Genomic DNA, 22,229 nt, shown 5'->3' with positions numbered 1-22,229 from the left:
AACAACTTTGATATGGACTGATATGCTGTAAAATATGATAAATACATATTTTCCACAAATTTCTGCTCTCATTTAAAGTTTTAAAATGTGTTATATAAATTAAAAAAGGGATTCCAATACTTCCTGTGTCTTGCTTATATCGATATCTATATTCATCTCAGTTTAGCAAACAACCTCAATAGTTATAGAAGCTAAATTTAGCCTTGACTTAACCATAATCGTACATTTAGTTATTAAGTTTCCTATGTGTAGATGGGATAAGGTTTAATCCTGAAGTAAGTGGATAAATAAACTAAGGAATGAATAACTAGATTGGTTAATGCACAATTCTGTTTTCTTTTTAGAATTCAAAGATTCAAATAATCCAGATAAAGAAAGATAATAGTCTCCTTATTTCTTCAAATAAACCGCTAAATGTGTTTGCTGCTCACATGCACAGCTGAAGTATGCATAGACTTGCTTGCATCAGACCTTGGTACATAGGAGCCTAAATTGATTGTGTATGCATCATTCAGGCAGGAAGTGCCCCCATCCCCCTCCTTTTCTCTTCCTCTCTCTCTCTTCACCCTGGCCAGTTAGAGTCCTTTTTTCTCCAGCCTCTCCCTCTCATCCCTGCAGCATTGTCTCAGTTCTTCAGTCTCTGACCTTCCACAGGGACCATGCAAGCATTTGTTAGCAGGTAGGTTTCAGTGGGGGGGCTGAGTCATGCTGGTCTATTCATGGAGTCTTATTTAGCCATTTTCATTTTTAGATTTATCAATCTGTCAAGCGACCATTTTGGCAAGGCTCCAAGGCCTGATGTTTGTTATCTTAATGTAGAGTAACTATGCTACTCTGTGCAGGTGCTGCAGGCCTCTAAGAACTAATGTGATGTGAGCCTTGGGATTGTTGCATAGGGGGCTGAAAATTCATATTTTCCTTTGATCTATTTGATTAGCTTTTTAAAAAATGTACATTAGTAATTACTGTCTTAAGGCTGTTATTCTTGCTAACTTCTCTAGCTGATTAAAAAGAAATTGTTTGAGTATGTTGCCTGAGAGGAATAATTTGCAGTTTTTTCGCTTTTAAGAGTGGGTGGATAAAACTGAAATGCAAAACATGTAATAATACTGGTTTTCCAGCATTCGCCTCTGGAACCCAGTATAGCAGAGATGGCTGCTATACTGGGTTCTAAATTAGTTTGTTCTTGATTATTTTCTTTATCAGTCAGTAGAATTATGCACATTAATGGTATCCAAGTCCTGAACTTTGCATAGACTACATTGTGCTGCTGTGCCGAGCAGCCCATTGAATCTCAGTGAACATTCAGGGTGACTCCACAACTGAAAGATCAATACCAGTAAAAGCATAGCAGAGGCAGTGCTAGCAGTTCAGTGGGTAAAACATGAGCCTCCCCACCGATGCTTGCTCAGCTTTTTATTTGTGTCTACGAAGACAGCCATAGATATCAGGCTTGCATCTTTTCAGAGCATGTTGATTCACTGATTTCCTGTGAAAGTGGGTAGAGTAGAATGCCAGGACAGACAATTAAAAAGTACAGAAGTGTGTTCAGCTATCACAGAAAAGCTGTGTTAGCAGCTTAACATACTTGCTGTTGTAACACTGGGTCACATAAAGGCCACATAATAATGGAATGTTTTTGATTTTATCTTATTATGCCGTGTACAATTAATACTAGACATTTTTACTGAATTTCGGAAGCTTGTGAGTAGATTTTGGATTTGTTAAGGTTTGTAATGCAAATAGTCTATTATTGCTCATATATGTAGCTTTGTTTTGTTAATAATACCTAGATAGTTAGATACTAAATTTAATGTCCCATTTGACTTGATTTGATTTTACATTTTTCAATTTAAAACATTGGTTCTTCATATGTATGACTGTGGCCTCGTGCAGACTAATTACACCTATGCATTTGTGTGTTTTTCCTGACCCAGGTCGTATCTGACCCCTGTCAGGGATGAAGAAGCAGAATCTCAGAGAAAAGCAAAATCTCGCCATGCGAGACAAACTCGCAGGTTAACACAGGTACTGAAATGGTTGACACACGTTTAGATTTTGAAAGATTTAACAACCTGTTCATATATGTGAAGCTGTGTGAATATCCTGCAGGGTATGACTCCGACTGACCTGAAAGAGGCTCAGAAGATCAGCAGCCTGGAAGATGGAAAAAATGAGGATAGCAGCAGACTGGAGGACAGGTCCTGTCTGCGGATGAGCTTAACAGATGATAGAAGAGTTCAGCCTGGAGTTACAGAGTACACAGAAACAACTGATGTCAGTCTAAACTGGAGCCAAATGGATGAGGTTACAAGACAGAATTATTCAGAAATCGTTTTCTGCCTCAGATGTGGCTGATTTGAAGCTTTAGGTGAAATTTATGATTTATCTCTGTATTCTTCTTTATTTTACTCCAAATGTGCAGGAGGGTAACTTTGAAACCAGATTAGAAATCCTGCCTGACCTTCCGCACCGACCTTACTGCAACAGCTCCTTCAGAGGTAAGAAAAACATCCGGATTTCTTTTGATTGTCGTGTTCTGTTGTGCTTCATGATCCATATGTTTTGTTCTGGGTTCCATAAAATATAATACAACAACATCAACAACAAAAAATGTGCTAGCAGGTCACTATGATCCAGACTGTTAGTCCACCTAATGATTTCTGGACAGTTTTGATATTCAGGACTGTTCTTTCAATGTCATTTCAAACATCTTAACAAAAACTGTTGTTTTTTGTTTTTAAGTAAAAATAAGTAAAAATGTACTTTGTAGGTAGTGAAGTATGTGATAAAAGTTACCCTGTAACTACTATCTGTTTAATCAGGCCTCCAGTTGACATTCTTTTGTTATTTATGTTGTTATGGCCTGTATTTATATAGCGCTTTACTAGTCCCTAAGGACCCCAAAGCGCTTTACATATCCAGTCATCCACACACTGGTGATGGCAAGCTACATTGTAGCCACAGCCACCCTGGAGCGCACTGACAGAGGCAAGGCTGCCGGACACTGGCGCCACCGGGCCCTCTGACCACCACCAGTAGGCAACGGGTGAAGTGTCTTGCCTAAGGACACGACGACCGAGACTGTCCAAGCCGGGGCTCAAACCGGCAACCTTCCAATTACAAGGCGAACTCCCAACTCTTGAGCCACGATCGCCCCTATTTTTATTATTTTGATTTCTATTTATGATTCTATTTTAACACATGTCTCTATTGATATTAATTATGTTTCTTTCTTTTTTTTACTGTTGTGCAGTGCTGTGTGACTTATATGTTTATAAAAAGCACAATATAAATAAACTTTACTTACATGGTACAGTAGTACAGTTTGGTAGAAAACCTTTCATGGAAGGCTGGTGTGTGTGTGTGTGTGGGGGGGGGGGGGGGGGGGGGGTTGGGAGTGGCTGTGCTACAAAATGCAGACACAGAGCACATGAATTGTGTTTTAAAACACTATCAAAGGAATGAAATCACTTTTTTTGGTTTTGAGTTGATAATGTTTAAGAAGTTTTTGAGCTCTGAGAGCTCTGAGAGCTCAGGCTCACGAAGACCTCAATCTGAACATTAGCCTTCAGTTTGTTAATCATACAGCACGTCTTTATTTTCCATTATTAGTATTGATCTAGTATAATAATAAAAACACACACTTCCTTTATATGTCCAGTTGGCGAGAGATGGTGGAGAGATGAAAATCAGAACATTGCAGATTCAGCACAGCTGACTCAACAAAGACGGCCCTGCTTTGACACTGAAGGCTCAGACTACATTGCAAAGGTAGGTGGAAAACATCTAGCCACTTTAATTGTAATAACACACACACACACACCAAGAGGCGAATGGTGGTGTCACAGATTAGTAGGCAGAGGACTCTGAAGTTTAGAGAGAGGGTGAGGGTTTATTTGAAATGTGACACCAAGTGAGAATATATACATATATACAGTGGAACGGATAACACGGGGCTCCAGGGAGTAGGGCGAGGTCCGAAGGGAAGGTCCAAGACGGGGGTACACACACGCTCTTCTTCCACTCGATCCGTAACTCAAAAATGTCCACACTAAGAAGCTCACGCTCACTCACACACATCCACAGAAATCCAGACGGCAGGGAAGACGGGCATCAATCAATAAAACTCTGTTCGGCCCCTGAGTCTATCAAAGCCTTGAGTGAGTGAGTGGTGGCGTGAGCAGTGAGCTTAGCTGGTAACAAAAGATGAGGAGGGGAATGAGAGATGTTTATTTCGCCCACCAGTACCCCCGTTTCTACTGGCGGGCACGCCCTTTTGCTCGTGCGGGGCAGACGGCGATGAAATGTCCGTGACGGCCGCAGTATAAACACTCACCAGCCATGAAACGGCGCTGCCTCTCCGTTGGTGTAAGCCGGGCACGTCCAATCTGCATCGGCTCTGCCTCGCCGGGGCTCACATCCACCGAGGCCGGCTGTTGTGGTGAAGCAGCACTACCGGCAAAAATCCCAACACTGAGCGGAGCACTCTGGGAAACTGAGTGGCGCGTCCCACGGCGCATTCGCAGGCGCTCGTCAACGTGAATGCACAGGGACATTAATGAGCTGAGAGATGATGGTAATTCCCTCGTCATGAGCTCATCCTTCAAATCCTCCGCAATATTGTTGAGCAGAACCTCCTTTACTGCCTTTTCTTTCCACCCGGTTTCTACAGCGAGAATGCGGAAGTCAACCGAGAAGTCAGCCATAGTGCGTTTACCTTGTTTCAGATTTAGTAGACGCTGTGCAGCAGCAGAGGGCCCGCCATCCCTTTCAAACACGCTTTTGAATTCAGTCAGGAAGTCGAGGTAGGAGATATTCGGCAGGGTTTTCAATAGCGCCTGAGCCCACTGGAGCGCGCGATCTCGTAATAGCTGAACAAAGAAAGCAATCCGGGCACCGTCGCTGGCATACGTCCTGTTCTGCTGACGGAAAAACAGGGAGACTTGGGCAAGAAAACCCGAACATTTTTCCAGCTCTCCTGTAAACGGCTCGGGGCTAGGCATCGTCCTCCCCGGAGAGGGCGAGCTTACCAGGGGTGTGCGCTGGGCGAGAGCCTGTGTAAGAGCGGAGAGCTCTTTATTGATATGGTGGAGCATCTTCTCGTGCCGCTCCAGCAGGGCTTCCTGAGTGAGGAGAGCCCGTTGAACAGGGTCAGAATCCGCTGAGTCCATAGTGGCTGGATCGTTCTGTCACAGATTAGTAGGCAGAGGACTCACTCGCAGGACTCTTAAGTTTAGAGAGAGGGTGAGGGTTTATTTGAAATGTGACACCAAGTGAGAATATATACATATATACAGTGGAACGGATAACACGGGGCTCCAGGGAGTAGGGCGAGGTCCGAAGGGAAGGTCCAAGACGGGGGTACACACACGTTCTTCTTCCACTCGATCCGTAACTCAAAAATGTCCACACTAAGAAGCTCACGCTCACTCACACACATCCACAGAAATCCAGACGGCAGGGAAGACGGGCAGGGAGTCTAGAAGGCCTGTACACAGAGGAAAAAACAAAGTCAGGAGGAAACTCTAGGGGATCAAAGGAACATTTTCATAGGTTACACTACACTGACACTTGGTAATGTGACGATCCAGCGAGGAAGCAGCCTCTCTTGCCATCTTAAGTAGTCTGCCAGGATCAGTGTGAATGAGCCACAGGTGTGTGTTCAGGGTGGGTTCAGAGGCGGGGAACCAAGGTCCAGTTCCGCCCTGGTGGGAGAGGTTAAGACAAACAATACACACACCACGACCTCTCCAGATCTTGAGAACCATGACAGGTGGTTTCACAAAAATTTTAACCATCTACCACTAGATGGAGTCAAAGGATAATCTAATCTATTTTTCATCCATAGCTTGTTCCAGAGGAGGCCAGTATTTACAAAGCTTTCCTGTGTGATACATTGAAATTTCTTGGGAATGATTTTAAACTTAAAAATGTGATAATCAGTTCTCATGCTTCACAAAATCAAAGTGGTTCTCTTTTTTGGCATTCATGACAATGTATTAAATGCATCACCACTCTAATTTAAATATTGTGTGCAAGTCAATATCTGTTGGCGCCGTTGTTTCATGTTCATATTCTGTTCCTCCCTGACCTGAAAGCTGAGTGTGCTTCAAAGGCAGCTGCGCTCTGATCTCTGATGCAATATTTTAAGAACTACTGCAATCACAAATGTCGAGCATGTGTTCACAGAGTACCGTAACTAGAAGTGCTGGATAATATCTCACAGAAAGATAGTCTGGATAGCCAGCCCCCCACTCTCTTTAAGTCATTTTGATTCTTCACATCACATGGCTGAGGTGTCTCAGCATTCCATACCATATTGGGCAAAACTGAGATGGTCTCTGTTTAATCTTACCCTTGGATTCAGAGTGATTGGCTTTGCTTTCTCCTTTAAATTCTTAACTATTACTGTTCTCCCTCCACCTGCATGCTATCAGTGAAACACCCCTGACAAAAGCACTGACAAATTTAATCACTAATTACTCCTACTGGGTAAAATCTGTCAATTCACTTATTAAGTTTCACTTTAGATAATCTAGCCATCTGAGAAATGGAAGCAAAGGGGACACATAGATGACAAGGCTTTGACTTATACAAGACGGTATCCTGATAATAGATGATTATGAATGTCCTAGGTGTAATACAGTATGAATGGAAAGTGGTGTCCATATGAGCTGACTCCAGGTCAGAGATTTGGCTGTAACCCTGTGCTGGAATCTGAAACAGAGATCTGTCAGTAATACGAGAGTATCTCAGCAGGTACTATATCTGTCTGTGATAATCATACAGAGCAGTGAGGTTTTACCAGAAGCTAGACAGGCTGCCCATCAATAGAGTCGACCTCTGCGTGACTCCATGATTATCGGAACAGATTTTCCGCAGTTCTTTTTATGATTTTTTCCAACAACCGACAAAAAGACAGGTGCAGAGTGAGACAACATAGAGATTCTGGTACTTAAGGGTGACAAGCAGAGATAGCAAGAATGCCGCTTCAAACATACCTCTTTTTATCCTGGAATACATTATGAAATTTGATCTGAGTGGTAGTCCAAACTTAACTTCCACATTTCTGCTATCACTCAGGGGATCTTTGGTAGCCACTTATTTTCTGCTTTACTAAAATGCATGAGCATAGCATCCCATATGGAATATCCTAAAGCTAAGGGTGAGGATCAGACAGAAGGAACTCCAGCTGGGCTAGATTCTCAACACAACTATCCAAAACCAGTGCCAGTGTAGTTTAATGTCTTATTTCCAGAGGGTCTCCAAGTTAGAATGTTTAATGTAAACATACTGCTAGACTACTCTAACTAATACCTAATTCCAATATCAGTTTTGTTAGAACTTACAATCCATGGTATTTGTCCTTAAAATTCAAGCACTGTAAAAGTTAGAGATGCAGGCAATGGTACTTGGGTTGGGAAATTAAGACCTGTTAGATTTCTAGTCTGGGTGACTTTCCAGCCTTAAACCAAAGGCCACAACACATCAGCTTCTCCGCTTCTCTTTGATTCTCCCCTGTGTCTGTGCTCAGTTTCTCGCAGTCCTATCTTGCCTTCTATCTATTTGCCCTGAGCAAGGATGGGGAAGTATAGAGAACCGTGAGGCGCTTGCGTACCTCACTATAAAAGGAAGACAGCAATGAGCCAGCTTGAGCTGACTATGAAATTAAGGGGTTACTGCTGGGTTGTTTAAAGGAACAGTTTGACATTTTGAGAAATACCCGTGTTCATTTTGTTGCCAAGAATTAGGTGAGAAGATTGATACCACCTGTATGGTCAACATGAAGTCAGAGCCAGCGCTGGATTACCTTAGCTTAGCAGGGAAAAGCAGGGAAAACTGTTTGGTTCTGTCCCCGCTGAGCCTCATTAGTTAAAAAATAAATTTTGTTTGTTTAACAACCAGAGAGAAAAGAGATTAACAAAATAAGATGTAACATGTTAATTAGAGAGTTTGAGAGATGCTGGGAGGCAGGTTTAGAATCTTTGAACAGAGCCAGTCGAACAGTTTTTCTCTTATTCGAGCGTTTTTGCTATGCCAAGTTAACAAGCTGCTGGCTGTACCTTCACACAAGTCTGAGAATTCAGTTAGTCTTTTCAAATAACTTCTGACAAGAAAGCCAAAATTTATATTTCCCCAAAAATGTCCAACTATTCTTTAATAAAATGTTGACTTTTTATAAACCTGTCTATCAATAGGCAGGTTTATAAAAATAAAACTAAAATCAATGCGGCTGTGGGCAAAATGAAACAAGATTTCTGTTTCAGGAAGAGGAGATGTGTCACAAGTGCTCTGTGTTAACACTGTGTAGCACTAATACTGGCAACGTCCCCTCTCCATCACACTGTAGGGCGCACAGAGTTACTTGACACTTTACAGTTGTTGATGGCTCCTCAGGTGATACCCAGGTTGACCTACCAGGACACAAATTGCTTCAGCCCCCTCCTGACTCTGGCTTTGTGCTCCACCTCCTCTTATCCCTCTTCACATCGGTGGACAATTTTTAGCCCTCAGTGCCGAGTCTGTCCATAGCAGAGCCTCTGGCAGGCTGCCACAGAAAGCTGCCAAAGCTGAAGAGAGCCGGGAGAAGCAGGGGGCTGGGGGTTGGGGAAGCAGAGGGACCGAGAGGGTGACCAAATAGTGAAAGGAGCAGAAGAGAGAGAGCAGGAGAGGGAGGGAGATGGCAGAGAGTGTATAACTTTGGGGAACTCAGGAAGAGGCAGCAAAGGGAACAAACTTTTTCTCTCTTGTCTTGTTTTGGACTTTTGTGCATTTCATAGCGGACTTCAGTGCTGACAGAGCAGAACAAGGGATACCCATTCGTTTGCTTTCTTCATTGAATTGCTCTTTTTCTTTAGATCTCCAGAGATTGTTTTGTTTTGTGGTTCTTTTTAAAATTTTTATCTGCTTGTTGTTTAACTGCCTGAGATTTGAAGAAGGCGTGACTGCACATTTGAAATCCTTCCAGATTTAGCAGCAACTGTGTCCACTTCTGGGACGTTTGTGGCTGCACTGAAACACCAAACAGACATATAAACACACACACACACACACACCTGTTGTTGCTGAGGATTCCCCAGGAGCACGGTCATGGACATCTGTGTCCCTGTTGCTTGAGGGAATCTGTGCGTGTGTGCAGCTGTTATCTGGTGGTGGCCTCGGTGAATGTTACAGTAGAAGCTGATCTGCCTGTCCGGGGTAGAGGAGGGAGATGTCATCCTACTACCCACGCACCAAGGACCTGACTCGCACCAGGAAGTCACTGACAGAATCGCCACCATCGTCTCCGTCCCCTACAGAAAAAAACTACAGAGTAAGCTTCATTTCTAGAGCGGTGCACCTTTGCAGGAAAAACTGAATGTGATACTTTTTTGTGATATTGTAGCAATTTTTGGTAATTTATTCCAGTGGCTTTAAATAACTTTAATATCACAACTCTTAGTTTATCTTACTCTTTATTTATCTGTAAAGGGACTTTATAGTATGACCCCTCTGTAAAGTCAAAGAAAGAATAGTATTTTCTGTAGATGTTGATGACTAATCCTTAGACCAGGCTGATTTGTTGATTCATCTAAGACAACTGGACGCATCATTAAGCAGCTTTTTAAGAGTCCGGACAACTAGGTAAAGAATTTGTCAGTTAATTTATTAGATTTTTTTACTTTGAATGATAGATATATATAGATATATATTATAGCAGTATATATGTTTGGACATCTGCTGTTGGGATACTAACAGTTAAACAAAAAACATCATTATATGATCAACAGGCTAATAGTTCATTTACTAATGTGTATTTGCCTAACTCTTCAGACACTTATCACAGCTTATTTGCTGGCTTGTGAAAGCGAGGCAAGTATTTGCTCTGAAGTGCTGAGAGTCTGACCACATTTTCTGGAAAAGACTTTTGGATTGAAGCATTCCTTCTGTAATTTCCTGTTATTTTTTTTCTGCCTAAGTGGCTTATTCTCACGGGCGTAGTTTGACTGTTTATGTCAGTGCATCAGACTGAGCTGAACTCTGTGTGACAGGCACATTTAAAGGGAAAGAAAGAATAGAGTGGGGGAAAAACCAAACACAATGGGATCCTGTCTGTTTGGAAGCACGTACAGTAATGTCACGCAACACTACAGACACACTCATTATTATTGCACTGTTGCCAGCAGCGAATGCCTCTGGTGGATGTTTGGATTCTTTTGCTCGCATTTCAACAAGTGTCACTCTCTCTCTGCCGGGGAAACTCTGGCTTTAATTTTCCATGAAGCCAGCCCAATCTGAATTGGCAGTGTGTTCCTGGGAGAGAAAAAGCCGTGGAGTCAGGTTGATGCAATAATTGTACCAATGTAATATGTGTTACAGCTGTGTGCAGCAGGAAGTCAAAGTCAACAGGAACACATTTGCATTATTGGCAGACACTCAACATTTGGCAGATGTTCACAGTGGTGAAATGTAAGTAAGCACATTAAGCCACGTGCTGTACAGAAGGAAGAATTTAGGATAGCTGAGATAGTCAGATCAGATAGTTTCTGCTACTTCTGCTTCATTATGTTTCTGGAAATATGTGCTCTCCATTCCCCCGCATTCAGAAATCATAGCCCACTAGGTTTATTTCAAATTAAAACATGCTTGAATATGCAAACAAGTAATTGCACTAGATCCAAAACACTTTTCCTGTAAAAATCTCTGCAGGTCCACAGAAAGATAAAAAAATTACCTGATGTTCCACGAAAAGCAAAGACTCAAATTAGTCCCCCCATTAATAATTTCACACATTTGCTTTATCGTGTGATGCTATTGTGTGAAGAGATAGGCCACTTGAGTAGGACTCACTAAATGTAATCGTAATACATATGAATTAATGCATCGATAGTAACACATGTCGTAATAGGCAGTAATGTTTCCAAGTACTGTTACTCAAGAAAAAGAACCCATTTCCTCATTTGATTTGGTCATTTTGAAAACAAGGAAGATACTCTTGGTTGCCTGGAGCTCTGAGATGTTGTGTAAAGAGTTAACACTGTAGAGAAGTAGGGAAAGGTGAGTGAATGCAGAAGATTTTTTTTATGAGTTTATGTGTGTGTAGTGTCATTTGCACTGGTGTAGCTCAGATTTTCCTACTGTAGTCAACTAGCTTGCTCTAAAGGAGTGATGCTGTGGCAGAAAGTGGAAAGGAAGAGAAGGCAGTGAGAATGAGTGTGAAGAGTCTGCTAATTATGATTGTCTTGGCTGACGTTAGCATTATCATTTATACGCTCTAGCAGTGAGCTCATGCAGGTGGCTTGCGTGTGTATACTTCTGATGATGTTGATCCAGGCAAGCTAATAAAACTGGAAACGGTTCTGTTTACTGGGTGCCCATGGTAAAGCCAACACTGTTTCTGAGGCTGTTTTCACCAGTCTGACACACTGTTGTTCATCTCCTCCTCCTTCTTCTGCTCTGCCTTGCTAAGTTACATGTGGCACTTCTTCCTCCCTCAATTTTTCCTAACAAGGCAATCAGATTGGTGCAGCTGCCATCACAAGTAGAATTCAAACTATGGCTCATTTTCTGGCTTCAGTTCAATGCGGATGTTATGCGTTTATTGGTCGTATAAGGACTTGCTCATTTTTCCCCAAAAGTCTGGCAGTGTAATCCCCACAGGGCCCACTCAAGGTTTAAAGTATTAAGTTAAAAAAAAGCCTAATTTCCCCAATTTCCTAATCCTTTAGTGTGAAATAAGTTTGCGTACAGTTTGGTTCATATCTCCAAAAGCAGGCTTCATGAAAATGTATTCTTACAACCTGCTGCTTAATGAATGATTACACAATCTGATTGAGGAATCTCCTTGCTATTGCACAAAGAGATCAGAGTGAGTGAGAGCTCTTCTTCACTCCATCCTTAGCCCTTTTTCATCTGAGGTCAGGGAGGTCTGTTTTTTCCTGGATAGCTCAGCTGAAGCACATGACCACATAAGGACAGGCAGCAGTGGCTCAGTTATGTAAACACTTGCTGAGGAACAGCTCCTACGATGCTGTGTAAAATCTCCTCTTAACTCACTAAATCTGAATGCAGGAATACCCACTGCTTTTAACATATACTGTTTTTCTAAATCATTCTTTTAACATCTGCTTCTTGTCTCAAACAGCTTAGACCACCACACTTGATGTTTATTGCCAAACATTTCTAAACACAGGTGTTTAAAGATTTCTTTGCCTGGCTGGAGATCAACTCCAAATCTATGAATTTAGGGAAGTTTTACGAGACTGCAGCAGAGATCACGGATCAAGCTGGTCTCACATCATGGCAGCCTCTCTCACTATATTACTTGTTGTTTCCAGTCTGATATGAACATTGAAAAAAATTTCACATTTATCGGCTGAAGGCAGCAAGTGTTTGTTTAGTTCAGTTTTGTTTAGGGCTCTCAGCAGTCATTTGACTGTTTTGTTTTAAGGGTTTCTAGGAGAAAGCTCGTTCTTTCAAAAAAAGAACAAGGCAGCATCCAAATGTGAGGCTTTCTGTCTGACGGCTACAGCTTGGCCCAAACTGGGTCATACAACAGGTCAATGATCCCACACATGCCAACGAATCTGAAACAGAAGCACAGAATCAAGGCGTTTCAATGGCACCGTCACAATCCAGACCTCAAACTGATTGACACAACGCAATGGGACCTTAAAAGTGTTTTGCATAAACAGGTACCGTCCAGCTTCAGTGATCTGAAGCAATGGTGCAAAGAAGACTGGACAAGAACTCCTGCACAACAATGTGAGAGACTAATAAACTCATAGAGAAAACAGTTAGTTCAAGTTACAGCTGCTAAATCTGATTCTACAAGCTACTGGATCATGAGGCGTACTTAGAACTGCATAGTGTCCCATAGTGTAAACGTTATTTTTCACATGACTATGAAGTAATGCAGGAAGGCAGTCAATAGCCATAAAAAATAGGTCCCTTAAAAGGGACATCTCTGAGGTAACGTAATTTCTGAAAACAGAAACCAAATACAGCCAAAGAACAGTATGTATACGCAACTCCTCATGTCGCACAGTGCCCAGGCTGCTTGGTGAAGTGGAAACAAACACAGAATGTGATCACAACAGGCAACTTGGCAGCCACTTAGACTGGGCTAGTCGTAGCAGGGACCTGCCAGGACAGTTTGATATCAGACTGTTGTCTGAGGTCAGATGGCAGCCTGTCATGCAAGGAATACTTGACTTCTGATGTCATTATGTCATATTTGTGCTGCAGGCATGCTCATTGCAGCAGCGTATTTCAAAAGATTAAACAGGCTCACCGGGGAGGTTTGACCTCTGCGAACCCTGTCAGAGCAGTGTTGGGGAGAATTGTGTCCTACTTCTACATGCACTTCTTCCATCTGGGACCAAAGGCGTCCGAACATAGTTTATAGTTTATTTATTTATATAGCACATTTAATTACAACAGGAGCGTTGACCAAAGTGCTGTACAAGAATACAACATACCTAATAAAATAACCTGATGTATAGGGGTAAATTATTCCACAGCTTAGGCGCTACGACTGCAAATGCCCAATCGCCTCTATGAACCAGCCTCGACCTTGGTATGGCTAAAAGCAAAAGATCACTTGATCTAAGAGATCTAAAGGGGGTATAAGTCTGCAAGAGGTCAGAGAAATACCCGGGAGCCTGTCCATTCAGGGCTTTGCAAGTCAACAATAAAATTTTAAAATGAATTCTGAAGTGGACAGGAAGCCAATGAAGAGAGGCAAGCACCGGGGAAATGTGTTCACATCTTTTAGTACGTGTCAGAAGACGAGCTGCAGCATTCTGGACCAACTGCAGCCTTGCCAGGCAGGTCTGGCTAACTCCAGCATATAAGGAGTTACAATAGTCCAGCTGGGATGTAATAAAAGCATGAGCCGCATGTTGTGATAATTCAACTGGAAGTTTTGTTTTTGTTCTCTGCTGTCTCAAAATGGAAAATATTTCTCAGCCAAGCCTTTGTTTGGTGATATCAAATGAACAGGACTCGATCTAACCGTGACAGAATATTTTCACAGTGTGATGTTTCCATGCTGCTAGTCAAACTAACATGCCTTATTCCTTGTTTTTCAGCATGACAGAGTGTCAAGGTAAGATTTGGGCTTTTTTCTTCTGTATTACAGAACTGTAACAGGTAAGAGGAAAAAAAAAACACTGTAAATAAAGCTGCCTTTCAGACTGGCTAAGAGCTGTGTTGCCTCTAGATTTGATTCCATTGGAGAGAGTGCTACAGACAAGTCACTGGGCCGCACCAGCTCATACACACGCAGAGAGGCAAGGCTGGCTGCACTGAATAAACAGGAACAAGACTCCACTGCCAAAGACTATAAGAAGGTAGTAACTCTTTCCTCGGTTTCAAAAACACATTCTAATGTTACTGATTCAAAGCTGCAGTCCTGGATACAATTTGCCTTTATATTTATGCACATTGTATCTATTTGTCCCAGTAATGTAACTGGGCTTTCATGGGATGGGAGTGTCAGAAAGGAACTTCTGACCTGTAATTGTATTTTGCTATTGTAATATTCCCTCTTCAAGTATTTGCAGAAATGAAGGTATGTCTTACTGAGATTGCATCAAACCAGTATATGGAACTATGAACCTGCAATGCCACTATACAGTAAGAGTGGCAATACTGTTGACTTCATGTTGTCATGGCGGGGATTGATGTTGTATTTGTGGAGCGGACCCAAAAACAGACACAGGAGAAATGAGCTGATGATCAAACAAAAAGCGAGCCCTTATGCGGCTGATACAAAAAACTGAAAAACAAGGCGAGGCGAAAGTAAGCTGAAACCTAAACTGGGGCAAAACTAAACTAACTGTGAAAACAATGACGAGAGACAAGAACATGAAACTAAACAGGAACATGTGACAACGTAACTATGAAATAAACCAAACAGGAGCATGAACACGGACTTGAACAGAGGGAGGCAAAAACTCTGTGACTTGACGTGACCTGACATGAAGACAGACAGATGAACCAACAAAGAACAGAGGGAGACAGAGGACTTAAATACACAGGAGGGTAATGAGGGAAGTGGAAACACCTGAGGAGACACAGCTGACAAAAATGATCATGACGCCACAGGGAAAAGTAAAACTAAACACACTGAACATGGAAACACCAGAGCTTTCAAAATAAAACAGGAAACATGGAGAGACTTGAAGATGTAAGGTTTTTGAAGAAGCTAACAGTTCTATATGTACTTTTACTACATTTACTTAAATAGATGTTGACAGGTGATGCTAACCCTAACCATAAACATACGCGAACATTATTATTTTTAAGACCGACAGAGACAGAGACCCCCCTTCCCCCTCCTTGAAATTCGGAGACCATGCCCAAGTCGAAAGTGGCTCCATAGTCTACTGGTTTACACATTTACTGGGAGGAGGCACAAATTCCTTTGGGGTTGCATCAGGAAGGGCATTACAGTTAGTTTACAGTTGTGATAAGCGTTCATCACCATCATCCTTTTAGGTTAAACATAATCAGATATCAACAAAAAATGCACACTCAGTTTGGTCCCGTCACAGTCAGAAACAAAAGAAGTAACGTTGTGTTAGGTTTGGGGTTTTTTGAAAAAGCTTTTGCTATTGTGAAAAAAAACTGTATTTATGTAAATATAACCGATGATCTTACATATTGTTTGAGTTGTGTGGTTCAACTTAAACTGTCTGTTGTTACTCCTTTTATGCTTTGTATCTTCATTAATATTTTGGTTATCAAAATTCAAATACTAAGAATTTCTATAACAAATCTATTCCTATATTTGTCCTTTTCTTAACATTTTAGATGTATGCAGAAGCTTTGCATGAAAATGCAAAACTCAAGTCCAGGTTGCAGGAGAGCAAACAAGAGCTAGCCAAGATACGTTCCCAACTGGAGAAAGTCACTCAGGTACCTTTGGCCCATTCTACAGAAAACTCACATTCATCCCTTCACTTCCTGTGTGCTTGAAGAAAGATTTGACTTTTTACTTCTTCAGTGAAGTCATGATTAAAATTTAAACCAGTTCTTCTAATAAATTTCTCCCAATAACTTTACCCCTGTTTTAGAGACACGACACAATATCTGAAAGATCTTCAGCACTTGAATCAGAAAAGAGGGTAAGTGTCTTAACAACCTCCTTGATAATATTACATATATTTGCATTCTTTCCAATCAGTTTCTTTGTCTACTTCAAATTATAGTCTCATTTTTCCAGTAGAACTTACTTCAGTTTTTTTTCTTCATTTACAGGAAAAACAAACCCTTGAGAAAAGAGTGTCAGACATGGAGGAGGAATTAAAGGTCAGTCCATGCAAAACAGTGTGTACTCACTTAAATGGCATCTATTTTGTCTCAGACACAAGTTGTGCTTAATTTGTCTCATTGATGTTTTCTCCCCAAAAAACATTATAATACTGATAGTCCTTGCCGGTACCTCCAGCCAAGCCCCTTTCACTCATTCTAAATCAAGCACACCTAAAGTATTTTTACAAAGCAGAACACACATATCGCTCACTGCAGAGTTGTGGTTAGCCAGGTGGGTTTGGAGTCAAGGAGAGAGAAGGTTAGTGCTTCAGGCTCATTACCCACAGTGTTCTGCTGGGCCACTTCCTGCCAGGCTAAGGAGGAGCCTGTGCTGCTGCTCCCCTGCTCCACTTATCCCACTGTTGGGGTGAACATTGTGACCTAGTTCCAGCTGAATACCAAACCCTATCCAAGAGCAAAAGACCTGCTTTTGTGAGACATTCCTGTGTTGCTCTGTGTGTATTCTGCCTCACAAAGAAACACAGGGCACAACTACAAAGAGATGTCAGGCCTGAGTAAAAATGGTCTGCAATTTATGTGGAAGCAATTACAAACTACACGATAAGATTATAATTTGATTACTCGAGAGAACCAACCAGCATAAAATAAACTGTGGAAAAAACTACACAAAACTAGTTCAAGTAAAATGTCAATAAAAACACTCTGCAATGATTTGCAAATCTTGTGAGCCTGTATTTTATTCACAATTGAACAAAGAAAAGATTTCCTATTTCATTAAAAATATTAGCTCGTTTTGAATTTAATGGCAGGAACACATCTCAAGACAATCTGAATGGAGCCAACAAAAGGCTGGAAAATTAAGTGATATTAAAATGAAACAGCTGGTGGAACAATTTGCAAACTAATTAGGCGACAGGTCAGTAACATGATTGTGTAAAAACGAGCATTTTAGAGCGGCAGACGTTCTCAGACGATGGCATTGGTTTACCAACCTTTGTCTGCAAAATGTGTGATTTCAGGTTAATGTTTCTCGACGTTAAAATTACAAAGACTATGAATATCTCACTATCTAAAGTACATAATATCATCAAAAGATTCAGAGAATTTAGAGAAATGTCTTCAATTACTGTCTGTGAACACAGCATGCCATGACTGGAAATGGAATTGGCAGTTTGCACATAGGGAAAGGCATCATCACTGCTGAATAGTACATACAAGTTTTAAAGCAACAATCAGGGAGCCCCTTGCATATTTCAGCAAGACAATGGTAAACGGCCTACTTCCCCTGTTACAACAACAACAACAAGGCTTTGTAGTAAAAACATCCAGGGGCTGAACTGAGCTGCCTGCACTGAAAACATTTGGTGCATCATGGAGCTAAAAATACCCTGGACTGTTGAACAGTTAGAGCCATATATCAGACAAGAATGGAACAGCATTCCTCTCCCAGAAGTCCAACACTGGTCTCCTCAATTCATGTTTATGGACTATTATTAAAAGGAGAAGGGATGCTTTTTTTTCATTAAAGTTGTCTCAGTTCAAACACTGACATGCTTTCCGTGTTCTGTTGTCACTAAAATGTGGGTTAGATTTGCAAATCTCTGCATTTTATTCTTATAAAACCCAACTTTTCGGGAATTCGGTTTGCATAACATATGCAGAATTCCAACGTACAACAGCGGCGTGGTATATAAGCAGCAGATGTTTGACCCCCGTATTGTCATGGTTCCTTCAGCAGGATGCCCCACTGCGGTTTCGCTGTGGGTACCAGCCCTGAGGGCAAGCTGTCTCAGGGAAGGGGGGACGGTGAGTGGTTGCTATGATACAGAGGTGTGACTGATACGTACCTATCACCTCACATGTTTCTGTTGTGCCAGAGATTGGGGCATGTTTACACATCTGGACTTTTTATCCTCTCAACAGTAGCTTAGAGCGTAAAAGCTTTGGGAGCACATCACCTCAGAGAACCGCCTTGCACTCTCTCACAAAGTCACTCCTTCACTTTTAGCAAGTATCAGATTCTCCACATGGGGAGCTGTTTCATTGCTGCCACATAAGTATCAAATTGCACCACCTACTGGAAAGGGAAAATAACAGTAGCCTTTAAGAGGTATATAAATAAATAAAAGATGTTTATGCGGTTATTTAAAAAAATGCAATAAAATAAACAAAATCAATAAACTGCAGTTGTGACACTCAATGACCACAAGTGTCAGAATTCCTGAGCAGGTTACTCTCCGTTCCTATAAATGATACATAACAGCACATCTTCGCCTTTGCTTGCTGTAGTTACTTTTCTTGCAAATAGGGGTGCATTTTGGGTTTTTGGGCTACCCGCCCTGTAGTTCTGCACTTAATTAGCCTTAGTTATGGATTTTTCACATCAACAGCACTGTGTGTCCATCTTCCCTCTTAAAATAATGGGAATGTGGTAATACTCAAAGTGTCAGATTACTCTGCTGGGTTTTACATTCCAAATGGAAAAGCTCAATTATTCTTGACAGCCTCTAAACCTAATGAATAGTAACTCTGTAGAAATGATCCCTTAGAACCTGAGAGTGTAGTCAGATCTGATTTAATATCAAACAGCTCAATATTAAAAGAGTGTAATAAGGGATACTGGTCATTATGCATCCTCGGCTCACTGTGTCCTTTTCTTCACCACAGCCAAGGGCACCTTTCCAAAAACTGCGCTGTTTTAATCCAAGAGAATATTTAATGCATGAACTGAAAAGTCCCCAAACCAGGCAGCTTTCATAAATGTGCGCAAGGCGAAGCTGGGTGTCCTCGTTTATATGTCATGCTTTGCCACATTCACCTCCACAAACTTGTCTGTCTGGGTGGCTGAAATGCCACAAGTGCCCTGAATAACGTGTATATGTGTGTGTGTCTGGTCTGCGGTTTACCTTCAGCAATGGTGTCAAACCACAGACAGCTATGTCGAACCACATTGAGGTTTACCTCAAAAAAGTCAGGCCAGGAAGAGGGAGGAAATGAATGATTTCCATTCCTTTGACTTTTATCTGGAGAGGCTCTTGTGCAAAGGCTAAAATATATCAGCGTTCATTATTTTCTCTCTTTTTTTTAGCTTTCTATGAATTTTATTCCATCTTCTTTGCAGTTCTATGAATATAATAATAAGTCAACACCTCACTTCTTCCCAATAAAGCCCACCTTTGATGAGCACAAATCCAAGTTGAACTGGCTTCATAACTTTCCTCGCTTTGTTGCAGCTTATGGTATTTTCTCTCAAAATATCTCTGTTGTGTAAATATTTGTTTATGTAAGTATTTCTGATAAATCCCTCAGCTCTGCTTCTTTGATTTCCCCTGTCTATGCTGCTGTGTGGGTGCATGCCTGTATGAGCGGATATGGCTGCAGTCTCTGTATGAGTATCTCTCTGTGCGACATGGCCTGCTCCCCGCATGCTCTCTCTGTCTGCCCCTCTCTGTATCTCTCTCCTCCTGTACGCAGGCTTTCCCTGCTCTGGCTCAGGTCCAGACCTTGCGGAGAGTGAACGAGTGTCTCCTGGCTGAAAATAGAGCCATGCTTCGCGTCCTCGCCCGCCTCTCTGAGACGGCCTCAATGCCAGAGACAGAGGACCTCTGATCCTCTGAGACCTTTCCCCCTTCCTCTTCTCCCCTTCCTCAGCCACATAATTTCTACTTCTCTTTCCTTCTGGTGCCTCTACAGCCCCTTCAACCTCTGCTGTGTTCCTCTCAGGCAGGTCTTGCACTCTCTTGATGCTCACGCTTTCCTCCCACCCCTCTCCCCCCCCACACACACACTGCAATGCATCCTCCTGTGCACTTTTTAAAAAAAAATCTAATCCCCTTTATGGTCTAGACCAACCCTGAAGCCCCCTTTTCTCCAAAACAGTTGTCACAAAGCCTTATTTGAAGTTTAATTTTAGGTAGATTTGTGTGGCATGCTAGAAATGAACACTGTGTTTTAAGCTGCATTTATTTATTTACATAGGGGTTGCCATTTTGCATAAACACCTAGGACTCTGCATCATGAAAAATAGAAGCACCTTGTGAGCACCTTTTATTTTCACAATTAAATATATTCAAGTCCTGCGCAATGTGCTGTGTAATCAATGCAAAGTTGTTTTCCAAGGTAATAGCCACTATTGAATCTTCCAGAGGAAATGAAATGTGTCAGATCATTAGCCTTGACAATGAACACGTGCTTTGCCACTGGATGAGACAGGGGTGCAAACGTACCAATAATTTTGTATGTTTTTGCTAATGAGCAGTGGATGTGAAATTAAAGGTATCATTAGGCATCTTGGGGAAATAAGCCCAATGGCCTTTTTTTGTTTTCTGAGAGTTAGGATCGATTCTACTCTAAAGTCTGTATGCCATATTTTCTGTTGGAAACAAATGGAAATATCTCACCAGCTAATCAAATCAAACCCCAAGAAACACACCCTGCAGTCTGATAATGGTTTAAAGATTTTTAGGGACAACAAAATTAACTTTAGCAAAGATTTGTTAAAGTTATTGCAAAATGTTTCGATTTAATGATTAAATAACTAATATTTGCAGAGCTTGACAAATTATTTGTTTTACTTACAGAAGAAAAAAACAAAGCCATAGTAGACTTGCTATAAATTAGTGTGGAATAACAAGGAAATACTGATTTATTTTCTTGTCCAATGTAGTACAGTTTGGCATCTAGCCTGCAAGCTCATCACTAGCTACAAATACTGTATTTTTTTATTTCAAATTTGGGGTTAGTGACTAAATATTCATAGAAGGGTCTGCATGTGGAGGCTGGGGTGGTGGAGGGGTCAACACTAGCACTTATATGTAGGAGTAAATAATGGGAAATTTTTCTGCTTAAACAAAATGCCAGATTGTGAGTGTGTAATTATTGGTGCATGACACAAGGAGAGTGAAACACATTTCACTGTATATGATATAGCGCAGGGGTAGGCAACTCCAGGCCTCGAGTGCCGGTGTCCTGCAGATTTTAGATCTCACCCTGGGTCAACACACCTGAATCAAACGATTAGCTCATTACCAGGCCTCTAGAGAACTTCAAGACATGTTGAGGAGGTAATTTAGCCATTTAAATCAGCTGTGTTGGATCAAGGACACATCTAAAACCTCCAACACCTGCCCTTGAGGCCTGTTGTTGGACACCGCTGCTTTCCTTCATTCTTGGAAATATTTTTCATGCTGTCTAAGCAGGTGTTTAATGAATAATACCACAACTTTTTCATTTCATCTTTTCTACAGATTGAACAGTTTTAAAGGTGCTAACAGGAAAATTGCTTGCCTTTTATTCATTAACGCTTATCTAAATTAACAGCCTGCTGATAATTTATTGGTCATCTCATCTAGCGTATTCCAAAACTATCAAACTATCATTTAATTTTTAACTTACAACATAGGATTGTCAGCACAGTGGGGCTTTCACTCTCACTTTATGGATTAATATTCAACATATTGGGCAGGAACATGTTGACGTAAGATGTCTCTGCTCACTCAACGTGTCCCAGCTAGCGCAGAAGGTTGTTGTTTGTCTCCAGTAGAGGGGAAATACTTTGACAAAGAGGGTGGTTATTTTTAGTCATTGCTTCTCATGAGAGACATGACCTAGATTTGGGGAATTGACCCTCCCTCACTTTCCTTCTCTCTGACTTCATTCTCTGTCACTTTTCACATTCAGGACATACTGTCACTGTCACACCACACTGCATGATCAAGTACTGTAGAGCATGTCCTCATTGCCTGACTTTAAACTTCAGTGAAAGATAACTTTAGTGGTGATTAAAGTTGCAGTGGATAGTCCTGGTTTAAGTCACAAAGATGTCAAGTAACCATTTAAATGACACAGCAAAAGCTGTATATTTCCCTGGTTTTCTAATATTGTTTTCTCCCTCTCTTTTTCTAGGTCTTAACAGAGCTCAAGTCAGACAACCAGAGACTAAAGGATGAAAATGGTGCTCTCATTCG

At 41.4% G+C, this 22,229-nt stretch overlaps 1 protein-coding gene and 1 long non-coding RNA gene across 3 annotated transcripts; one reads left to right on the top strand and one right to left on the bottom strand.

Moving 5' to 3' along the window:
* The first annotated feature begins 315 nt into the window (after window positions 1-315).
* ppp1r12b (protein phosphatase 1, regulatory subunit 12B) lies at window positions 316-22,229 on the top strand. 2 transcript variants are annotated; one of them, XM_085444207.1, is made up of 12 exons: window positions 316-679; window positions 1,938-2,028; window positions 2,113-2,307; window positions 2,426-2,501; window positions 3,665-3,774; window positions 14,076-14,092; window positions 14,207-14,336; window positions 15,802-15,906; window positions 16,065-16,115; window positions 16,249-16,299; window positions 19,738-19,986; window positions 22,168-22,229. In XM_085444207.1, the coding sequence occupies exons 1-11, from the start codon at window positions 660-662 to the stop codon at window positions 19,870-19,872; spliced, it is 981 nt and encodes a 326-aa protein (XP_085300333.1). In that variant the 5' UTR covers window positions 316-659; the 3' UTR covers window positions 19,873-19,986; window positions 22,168-22,229. The 2 variants fall into 2 exon arrangements, with proteins under 2 accessions (XP_085300333.1, XP_085300332.1); XM_085444206.1 differs by lacking the exons at window positions 316-679; window positions 1,938-2,028; window positions 2,113-2,307; window positions 2,426-2,501; window positions 3,665-3,774 and adding an exon at window positions 8,618-9,316.
* On the bottom strand, window positions 5,204-5,938 carry LOC146684642 (uncharacterized). The gene is made up of 2 exons (XR_014917205.1): window positions 5,573-5,938; window positions 5,204-5,491 (listed from the first exon to the last, which is right to left on the bottom strand). It is a non-coding gene; the product is annotated as an uncharacterized LOC146684642 (long non-coding RNA).

This window comes from Copadichromis virginalis, linkage group LG20, assembly GCF_057382275.1.
Source record: "Copadichromis virginalis isolate Kocher_CV1m ecotype Utaka linkage group LG20, C_Virginalis_male_GT1.1, whole genome shotgun sequence".
Lineage (NCBI taxonomy): Eukaryota > Metazoa > Chordata > Actinopteri > Cichliformes > Cichlidae > Copadichromis > Copadichromis virginalis.
This window is presented reverse-complemented; position numbering and strand designations above follow the sequence as displayed.